This window comes from Oncorhynchus gorbuscha, unplaced genomic scaffold (assembly GCF_021184085.1).
Source record: "Oncorhynchus gorbuscha isolate QuinsamMale2020 ecotype Even-year unplaced genomic scaffold, OgorEven_v1.0 Un_scaffold_2752, whole genome shotgun sequence".
Classification (NCBI taxonomy): Eukaryota; Metazoa; Chordata; class Actinopteri; order Salmoniformes; family Salmonidae; genus Oncorhynchus; species Oncorhynchus gorbuscha.
In genome coordinates, this window is record NW_025747178.1 from 55,282 (window position 1) to 66,442 (window position 11,161).

Consider the following 11,161-nt stretch of genomic DNA (forward strand, 5'->3'; position numbering starts at 1 on the left):
CGTCTGTGATTACTCAGGATTCTCTATGGACAGATATTAGCTATGGATTCCACAATGTCAACTTCACTCAGTTTTCTCTGCTGCCTTTTTGGTGATTCCTGAAATATGGATATGTTCACAATAAAGCCTTATCATACCAGCTTTATTTTAAGAAGATGGTAAGGAATCTCTCAGGGTGAGTTAGCTGGTGTTTCTTTAGGTCTCCTAGGGGACTGAATCATTTCCTCACACCGTGCCAGTGAAATGGTGGGTCTTCAAATTGGTTCTCTGACTGAAGCTTTCCACACAGGGAGCAGCTGCCACAATCCTTTGCAAGTCATTTTTTTTACCCCCTTTATCTAACCAGGTAAGTTATTATTAGTCATAATTAGCTGGTGTTATTTTGGAAATAAACTGGTGAAACTATCCCCACATTGATAGCAGAGTTAAGGCTTCTCCCCTATGTGAACAAATGGGTGTCTTCAGATCTAACGACACAGCGTTTCTCCTGTATGAATTCCCTGATGCTTCTTCAAATTTGCTGATTGACTGAAACGCTTTCCACACAGAGCAGCGTTTTTGTTTCTCTCCTGTGTGAATTAACTGGACGTTAGGTGGTGTAAATGACTGACACACTTCCCACAATGAGAGCATTGTTAAGGCTTCTCTACGGTGTGGGTTAGTTGGTGTCTCTTTAGGTTTCCTACCAGACTGAAACTCTTTCCACACTGAGAACAGTGGTAAGATTTCTCCCCTGTGTGAGTTATCTGATGTTTCTTCAGAGTTGATGAATGACTGAAACTCTTACCACACTGGGAGCATTGGAACAGCTTTCCACCTGTGTGAATCAGCTGGTGTTTCTTTAGGAAATATAAACTGGTGAAACTATCCCCACATTGAGAGCAGTGGTAAGGCTTCTCTCCTGTGTGAATTAACTGGTGTGTATTTAGGTTGGCTAACTGACTGAAACTCTTCCCACAATGAGAGCAAAGGTAAGGCCTTTCTCCAGTGTGAGTTAGGTGGTGTTTCTTTAGGAAATATAAACTGGTGAAACTATCCCCACATTGAGAGCAGAGGTAAGGCTTCTCTCCTGTGTGAGTTATCTGGTGTGGCTTCAGTTCAGATAACGTGGTGAAACTCTTCCCACATTGAGAACAAAGGTAAGGCTTCTCTCCTGTGTGAGTTAGTTGGTGTCTTTTCAGACTTGATAACTGACTGAAACTCTTTCCACATTGGGAGCAGTGGAAAGGCTTCTCTCCTGTGTGCGTTCTCGTGTGTGACTTTAATTCTCTTGGAGATCTGAAATCCTTCCCACACTGAGAGCAGTTGTATGGCTTCTCTCCTGTGTGAATTAACTGGTGTGTATTTCGGTTGGCTAACTGACTGAAACTCTTCCCACAATGAGAGCAGAGGTAAGACTTCTGTCCTGTGTGAGTTAGGTGGTGGTTTCTCAAAGTTGTTAACTGACTGAAACTCTTTCCACATTGGGAGCAGTGGTAAGGCTTCTCTCCTGTGTGAGTTCTCTGGTGCGTCTTTAGATGGTCCGAATGACTGCAACCCTTTCCACAAACAGTGCAGTGGTATGGCTTCTCTCCTGTGTGAGTTCTCTGGTGCGTCTTTAGTTTGCTTGGTGTTTCACATCTCATTCCACATTGACCACACGGGTATGTCGCCTTCGTTTTCTGAGTCTGTTTTGATTTGAGGTGAGTCGGACAAATAACACTGCCTCTGCAATCTGAGCAGGGGTGGGGTCTACAAGTGTGCCTTCTCAACTCCTCTGGATCATAGAAACTAGTGAAGCAGTCCATGCAGTGGTGATGTTTCTGTCTTGAGTTCCTCTGTCTGTGTTGTTTATGGTTTCCTGATGCTGTGGAACTGGGCTCACTGTCTGAACCTGGGTTGGAGATCTCTCCTGTGGGAATATGAACAGATATGGGGTTAGAATCAGGAACAGTATTGAAATGGTCTTTAACAGTCATTTTTATATCAATATCAAACCATTTATTGGGTAACAATTGAGTACTTCACTTTAATACACTGAACAAAAATATAAATTCAAGAAGCAACAATTTCCAAAATTATACTCATAAAAGGAAATCAGTGAATTGAAAAACATTCATTAGGCCCTAATCTATGGATATCACATGACTGGGAATACAGCTATGCATCGGTTGGTCATAGATACGGGGCGGCAGGGTAGCCTAGTGGTTAGAGCGTTGGACTAGTAACCGAAAGGTTGCAAGTTCAAATCCCGAGCTGACAAAGAACACAGTAGCTTATGCCTGCCCATACCATAACCCGACCGCCATCATTACCACTCTGTTCACAACGTTATCAGCAAATCGCTCGCCCACACGACACCATACACGATTTCTGCCAACTGACCGGTACAGTTGAAACCAGGATTCATCCGTGAAGAGCACACTTCTCCAGCGTGCTTATGGAAGAGAATTGAACATTAAAATTATTTAGCAACAGGTACTGCTCCCTAAAACTGCTCCCTAAAAACTTGAGGTATCTTTGGCATTGTGTTGCGTGACAGAACTGCACATTGTAGAGTGGTCTTTTATTGTCCCCAGTTCCATGTACTGATCACGCTGTTTAATCAGCATCCACACCTGTCAGGTGGATGGATTCTCTTTGCAAAGGAGAAACGCTCACTAACAGGTATATAAACAAACTTGTGCCTCAAATTTAAATAAACTTTTTGTACATGCACATTTCTGGGATGTTTTCTTTCAGTTCATGAAATATTGGACCAATATTTTACAGGTTGCGTTTACATTTTTGTTCAGTGTAGATTTCCATTGAAATTGGGAAGGGAAAAAAATAAGCTTTTATAGCAAAAAATAATAATAATAACTTTCTCCAGCAAGAACTTTGCATAATTTACCACATGGTGACATCACCAGGAAAGCCTCAACTCCCGGCCACACAAGTCTGCTGATTACAAGGTCCTGCGTGAAACAGCAACTAACAGGACATTTTTTAAATCACACTTTTAGTGTTTTTTTCAACGTCACAAAATGGATGTAGCAGCAAAGGATTCTAGATTTAAGAATTTCCCCCCCATTGTACACAAGGTCCAATGAAAATGTTTACTTCTGCTTTGTCCCTGAAAGACACAGCTTGGAGCAGGGGACTTCCATGCTCTGGCTCCCGTGGAGCAGTTGTTGTGCAGGGTTAAGTGCCTTACTCAAGGGCACAACAGCGGGTGATGACGTCTAGGATTTGATATCAGATAGTAGCAACCTTCCAGTTGCACAGCTCACCTTCCGACAGAGTTTTGGAACCTCCTGGGGCTGTCAACGCACCAACTTCTCTGCAGGACCCGGAATTCAAACTGGCAATCCTTGGTCGCTGGCTCACCTCTCTAACCGTTAGGCTGCCGGCTGCCCCTTTAAACAAACACAAAATGTCTCTTCTGCATCGCTTTGATATTTTAAGAAGAAATTGTGCACCAGTAATGACTTTTAAAAGCTTGTTATATTAAATGACCACAGAGAAGTGCAGATATGTAGCATTTTGACAAGACCCTCCTGTGCACCTCAGTGGCGTCTTGGACGATTTTAACCCATCGAACACCAAAACGTATCGACATTTTCACCATCATTGTAAAGCCCTAGTGGTGATGTTGATGCTTCTGGAAAGTCCTTTCTGAACGTTATTATTTATTTCATGTGATTAGTGACTCATTTACCACCGTCCCTCATTTCAAGTGTCAAACCCGTTTTAAGACGGTGAAACTATTCCTTTTTGGAGAGAAGAGGAGGACGCTCAATCAACGTGATGGTGAAACTATTCCTTTAGGGAGAGAAGAGGAGGACGCTTAATCAACGTGATGGTGAAACTATTCCTTTAGGGAGAGAAGAGGAGGCTCAATCAACGTGAGTCGAGGTGCAATTTATAAAAAATAAATCATCATCGCAAAGGAAAATCATAACACTGGCACTTCCCTTTGTGGGATTCTTCTGATTTACATTACATTTAAGTCATTTAGCAGACGCTCTTCTGATTAAGACCAAACGTAGACTGAAACATTGACCTTTAACCTTGTTTAAAGAAAACAAAGACACTATTCCTTCTACAGTTTTTTTCTACAGAAACATTGACCATCGAGTAGTCAAATCATAGTGTATAAACAGGTGAGCTGGTTCTACTCTTTATGTATAAACAGGTGAGCTGGTTCTACTATTTATGTAAAAGCAGGTGAGCTGGTTCTACTCTTTATGTATAAACAGGTGAGCTGGTTCTACTCTTTATGTATAAACAGGTGAGCTGGTTCTACTCTTTATGTATAAACAGGTGAGCTGGTTCTACTCTTTATGTATAAACAGGTGAGCTGGTTCTACTCTTTATGTATAAACAGGTGAGCTGGTTCTACTCTTTATGTATAAACAGGTGAGCTGGTTCTACTCTTTATGTAAAAGCAGGTGAGCTGGTTCTACTTTTATGTATAAACAGGTGAGCTGGTTCTACTCTTTATGTATAAACAGGTGAGCTGGTTCTACTCTTTATGTATAAACAGGTGAGCTGGTTCTACTCTTTATGTATAAACAGGTGAGCTGGTTCTACTATTTATGTAAAAGCAGGTGAGCTGGTTCTACTTTTATGTATAAACAGGTGAGCTGGTTCTAATCTTTATGTAAAAGCAGATGAGCTGGTTCTACTCTTTATGTATAAACAGGTGAGCTGGTTCTACTGTATATGTAAAAGCAGGTGAGCTGGTTCTACTCTTTATGTATAAACAGGTGAGCTGGTTCTACTCTTTATGTAAAAGCAGGTGAGCTGGTTCTACTATTTATGTATAAACGGGTGAGCTGGTTCTAATCTTTATGTATAAACAGGTGAGCTGGTTCTAATCTTTATGTATACACAGGTGAGCTGGTTCGAATCTTTATGTAAAAGCAGGTGAGCTGGTTCTACTCTTTATGTATAAACAGGTGAGCTGGTTCTAATCTTTATGTAAAAGCAGGTGAGCTGGTTCTACTCTTTATGTATAAACAGGTGAGCTGGTTCTACTCTTTATGTAAAAGCAGGTGAGCTGGTTCTAATCTTTATGTAAAAGCAGGTGAACTGGTTCTACTCTTTATGTATAAACAGGTGAGCTGGTTCTAATCTTTATGTAAAAGCAGGTGAGCTGGTTCTACTCTTTATGTATAAACAGGTGAGCTGGTTCTACTCTTTATGTAAAAGCAGGTGAGCTGGTTCTAATCTTTATGTAAAAGCAGGTGAGCTGGTTCTACTCTTTATGTATAAACAGGTGAGCTGGTTCTAATCTTTATGTAAAAGCAGGTGAGCTGGTTCTACTCTTTATGTATAAACAGGTGAGCTGGTTCTACTCTTTATGTATAAACAGGTGAGCTGGTTCTAATCTTTATGTAAAAGCAGGTGAGCTGGTTCTACTCTTTATGTATAAACAGGTGAGCTGGTTCTACTCTTTATGTATAAACAGGTGAGCTGGTTCTACTCTTTATGTATAAACAGGTGAGCTGGTTCTACTCTTTATGTAAAAGCAGGTGAGCTGGTTCTACTCTTTATGTAAAAGCAGGTGAGCTGGTTCTACTCTTTATGTATAAACAGGTGAGCTGGTTCTACTCTTTATGTATAAACAGGTGAGCTGGTTCTACTCTTTATGTATAAACAGGTGAGCTGGTTCTACTCTTTATGTATAAACAGGTGAGCTGGTTCTACTCTTTATGTATAAACAGGTGAGCTGGTTCTACTCTTTATGTATAAACAGGTGAGCTGGTTCTACTCTTTATGTATAAACAGGTGAGCTGGTTCTACTCTTTATGTATAAACAGGTGAGCTGGTTCTACTCTTTATGTAAAAGCAGGTGAGCTGGTTCTACTGTTTATGTATAAACAGGTGAGCTGGTTCTACTCTTTATGTATAAACAGGTGAGCTGGTTCTAATCTTTATGTAAAAGCAGGTGAGCTGGTTCTACTCTTTATGTAAAAGCAGGTGAGCTGGTTCTACTCTTTATGTATAAACAGGTGAGCTGGTTCTACTATTTATGTAAAAGCAGGTGAGCTGGTTCTACTCTTTATGTATAAACAGGTGAGCTGGTTCTACTCTTTATGTATAAACAGGTGAGCTGGTTCTACTCTTTATGTATAAACAGGTGAGCTGGTTCTACTCTTTATGTATAAACAGGTGAGCTGGTTCTACTCTTTATGTATAAACAGGTGAGCTGGTTCTACTCTTTATGTATAAACAGGTGAGCTGGTTCTACTCTTTATGTAAAAGCAGGTGAGCTGGTTCTACTCTTTATGTATAAACAGGTGAGCTGGTTCTACTCTTTATGTATAAACAGGTGAGCTGGTTCTACTCTTTATGTATAAACAGGTGAGCTGGTTCTACTCTTTATGTATAAACAGGTGAGCTGGTTCTACTATTTATGTAAAAGCAGGTGAGCTGGTTCTACTCTTTATGTATAAACAGGTGAGCTGGTTCTAATCTTTATGTAAAAGCAGATGAGCTGGTTCTACTCTTTATGTATAAACAGGTGAGCTGGTTCTACTGTATATGTAAAAGCAGGTGAGCTGGTTCTACTCTTTATGTATAAACAGGTGAGCTGGTTCTACTCTTTATGTAAAAGCAGGTGAGCTGGTTCTACTATTTATGTATAAACGGGTGAGCTGGTTCTAATCTTTATGTATAAACAGGTGAGCTGGTTCTAATCTTTATGTATACACAGGTGAGCTGGTTCGAATCTTTATGTAAAAGCAGGTGAGCTGGTTCTACTCTTTATGTATAAACAGGTGAGCTGGTTCTAATCTTTATGTAAAAGCAGGTGAGCTGGTTCTACTCTTTATGTATAAACAGGTGAGCTGGTTCTACTCTTTATGTAAAAGCAGGTGAGCTGGTTCTAATCTTTATGTAAAAGCAGGTGAACTGGTTCTACTCTTTATGTATAAACAGGTGAGCTGGTTCTAATCTTTATGTAAAAGCAGGTGAGCTGGTTCTACTCTTTATGTATAAACAGGTGAGCTGGTTCTACTCTTTATGTAAAAGCAGGTGAGCTGGTTCTAATCTTTATGTAAAAGCAGGTGAGCTGGTTCTACTCTTTATGTATAAACAGGTGAGCTGGTTCTAATCTTTATGTAAAAGCAGGTGAGCTGGTTCTACTCTTTATGTATAAACAGGTGAGCTGGTTCTACTCTTTATGTATAAACAGGTGAGCTGGTTCTAATCTTTATGTAAAAGCAGGTGAGCTGGTTCTACTCTTTATGTATAAACAGGTGAGCTGGTTCTACTCTTTATGTATAAACAGGTGAGCTGGTTCTACTCTTTATGTATAAACAGGTGAGCTGGTTCTACTCTTTATGTAAAAGCAGGTGAGCTGGTTCTACTCTTTATGTAAAAGCAGGTGAGCTGGTTCTACTCTTTATGTATAAACAGGTGAGCTGGTTCTACTCTTATGTATAAACAGGTGAGCTGGTTCTACTCTTTATGTATAAACAGGTGAGCTGGTTCTACTCTTTATGTATAAACAGGTGAGCTGGTTCTACTCTTTATGTATAAACAGGTGAGCTGGTTCTACTCTTTATGTATAAACAGGTGAGCTGGTTCTACTCTTTATGTATAAACAGGTGAGCTGGTTCTACTCTTTATGTATAAACAGGTGAGCTGGTTCTACTCTTTATGTAAAAGCAGGTGAGCTGGTTCTACTGTTTATGTATAAACAGGTGAGCTGGTTCTACTCTTTATGTATAAACAGGTGAGCTGGTTCTAATCTTTATGTAAAAGCAGGTGAGCTGGTTCTACTCTTTATGTAAAAGCAGGTGAGCTGGTTCTACTCTTTATGTATAAACAGGTGAGCTGGTTCTACTATTTATGTAAAAGCAGGTGAGCTGGTTCTACTCTTTATGTAAAAGCAGGTGAGCTGGTTCTACTCTTTATGTATAAACAGGTGAGCTGGTTCTACTCTTTATGTATAAACAGGTGAGCTGGTTCTACTATTTATGTATAAACAGGTGAGCTGGTTCTACTATTTATGTAAAAGCAGGTGAGCTGGTTCTACTCTTTATGTAAAAGCAGGTGAGCTGGTTCTACTCTTTATGTATAAACAGGTGAGCTGGTTCTACTCTTTATGTATAAACAGGTGAGCTGGTTCTACTCTTTATGTATAAACAGGTGAGCTGGTTCTACTCTTTATGTATAAACAGGTGAGCTGGTTCTACTCTTTATGTATAAACAGGTGAGCTGGTTCTACTCTTTATGTATAAACAGGTGAGCTGGTTCTACTATTTATGTAAAAGCAGGTGAGCTGGTTCTACTCTTTATGTATAAACAGGTGAGCTGGTTCTACTCTTTATGTATAAACAGGTGAGCTGGTTCTAATCTTTATGTAAAAGCAGGTGAGCTGGTTCTACTCTTTATGTATAAACAGGTGAGCTGGTTCTACTCTTTATGTATAAACAGGTGAGCTGGTTCTACTCTATATGTATAAACAGGCGAGCTGGTTCTACTGTATATGTAAAAACAGGCGAGCTGGTTCTACTCTTTATGTATAAACAGGTGAGCTGGTTCTACTCTTTATGTATAAACAGGTGAGCTGGTTCTACTCTTTATGTATAAACAGGTGAGCTGGTTCTACTCTTTATGTATAAACAGGTGAGCTGGTTCTACTCTTTATGTATAAACAGGTGAGCTGGTTCTACTCTTTATGTATAAACAGGTGAGCTGGTTCTACTCTTTATGTATAAACAGGTGAGCTGGTTCTACTCTTTATGTATAAACAGGTGAGCTGGTTCTACTCTTTATGTATAACCAGGTGAGCTGGTTCTACTCTTTATGTATAAACAGGTGAGCTGGTTCTACTCTTTATGTATAAACAGGTGAGCTGGTTCTACCCTTTATGTATAAACAGGTGAGCTGGTTCTACTCTTTATGTATAAACAGGTGAGCTGGTTCTACTCTTTATGTATAAACAGGTGAGCTGGTTCTACTGTATATGTAAAAGCAGGTGAGCTGGTTCTACTGTATATGTAAAAGCAGGTGAGCTGGTTCTACTGTATATGTAAAATCAGGTGAGCTGGTTCTACTGTATATGTAAAATCAGGTGAGCTGGTTCTACTGTATATGTAAAAGCAGGTGAGCTGGTTCTACTGTATATGTAAAATCAGGTGAGCTGGTTCTACTGTATATGTAAAATCAGGTGAGCTGGTTCTACTGTATATGTAAAAGCAGGTGAGCTGGTTCTACTGTATATGTATAAACAGGTGAGCTGGTTCTACTGTATATGTAAAAGCAGGTGAGCTGGTTCTACTGTATATGTAAAAGCAGGTGAGCTGGTTCTACTGTATATGTAAAAGCAGGTGAGCTGGTTCTACTGTATATGTAAAAGCAGGTGAGCTGGTTCTACTGTATATGTAAAATCAGGTGAGCTGGTTCTACTGTATATGTAAAATCAGGTGAGCTGGTTCTACTGTATATGTAAAAGCAGGTGAGATGGTTCTACTGTATATGTAAAAGCAGGTGAGCTGGTTCTACTGTATATGTAAAAGCACTGGAACTGTGACTGGACATCTTACTCAAAACGAGGAAAATGAAGTATGCTGGTAAGTGAATAATGAAAAAACATGAAGGCTAATATTTCAAGGCACTCTCAGTAGACCATTTAAAACCCCTTTATTATTAGGCTACAGGGCTAATGGCCAGGATGAAAAGACACCTATGTGATGCTGTTAAACCAGCCAGGATTTAGGAGTAGGGTAGGATGTATGTAAATACCAGATTCACCTGCACAAAATGAACATCTCTCTACCATGGACACTGTGTGTCATGGCCTGGATAGGTTGTGGTTCCACTCTCTAAACCAACTGTGTTACCTAGGAGATCTGCTGTTTGTGGGTCTGAAACGTTCCTTTTAGAGCTGCATGAAACTGTCAGTGTTTTTAAGGACACGCCTCCAATATTGCCACCCCTCCCACCTCAGCACAAGTGAGCTGATGTTAGACAGATACATAGTTGAACCTGGTGTTGGGGCTGGAAAATGCCAGCACTCATGTTCTTACATTAGGAAGTTCCAAACTAAAGTGTGTTTGACACTTGGGCCTCTAATCGCCGGCTGAAAACAGGCCCAGAATGTTAAAGCCCCCATGCAGTATTTTTAATAAATCACTGCATGTTTTTATTTAATGAAAATAACTTCAAATATATTTGTTATCATTTATTTCCCTGAGCCTCCTTTTGCCATTGAAATGCTCAGTCTGATCTTCTGGGCATGTTGATACAAATTAAAATATATTTACATACACAGCCCTGATTGGTGGACAGAGCCTACCCCGCTTACCCCTTCAAAGAAAAAGTTACCAGATTGGTGTAAAGACAATAATAGTTCTGGAATCCCCTGTGGCTGTCAATGCACCAGCCTCTCTCCATCCTGAACAACTGAACTTACCTGGATCAGTGTTCCCATCGACTTCTTCCTCCTCTTCCCTGTTCTCCACTTCTGTGAATGCGCGATCCTCTGCCTCCTCTATGACTGCTCTCTGCTCCTCTTTGAATGCGCGATCCTCTGCCTCCTCCTCTTTGAATGCTCTCTGCTCCTCTGTGAATGCTCGCTCCTCCGCCTCCTCTGTGACTGCTCTCTGCTCCGCTGTGAATGCTCGCTCCTCCTCCTCTGTGACTGCTCTCTGCTCCGCCTCCTCTGTGACTGCTCTCTGCTCCTCCTCCTCTGTGAATGCTCTCTGCTCCGCTGTGAATGCTCTCTGCTCCGCCTCCTCTGTGAATGCTCTTTCCTCCGCCTCCTCTGTGAATGCTCTCTCCTCCGCCTCCTCTGTGAATGCTCTCTGCTCCGCTGTGAATCCTCTCTCCTCAGCCTCCTCTTTGAATGCGCACCTCTCTGCCTCCTCCTCCTCTTTGAATGCTCTCTCCTCCTCCTCCTCTTTAATCCCTCTCCTCCTCCTCCTCTTTAATCCCTCTCTCCTCCTCCTCCTCCTCTTTAATCCCTCTCTCCTCCTCCTCCTCCTCTTTAATCCCTCTCTCCTCCTCCTCCTCCTCTTTAATCCCTCTCTCCTCCTCCTCCTCCTCTTTAATCCCTCTCTCCTCCTCCTCCTCCTCTTTAATCCCTCTCTCCTCCTCCTCCTCTTTAATCCCTCTCTCCTCCTCCTCTTTGAATGCTCTCTCCTCCTCCTCTTTGAATGTGCTCTCCTCCTCCTCCTCTTTAATC

The 11,161-nt window shown here is 41.0% G+C and overlaps 1 protein-coding gene across 1 annotated transcript; it reads right to left on the bottom strand.

The window, feature by feature from the left end:
* Positions 1–635: 635 nt before the first annotated feature.
* Positions 636–10,849, bottom strand: LOC124026535 (oocyte zinc finger protein XlCOF6-like; the record flags this gene model as incomplete). Its single annotated transcript, XM_046339447.1, has 3 exons — positions 636–1,891; positions 3,252–3,377; positions 10,391–10,849. Coding segments are annotated over 3 exons (1,841 nt in total), but the record flags the coding sequence as incomplete, so codon positions are not given.
* Positions 10,850–11,161: the final 312 nt, after the last annotated feature.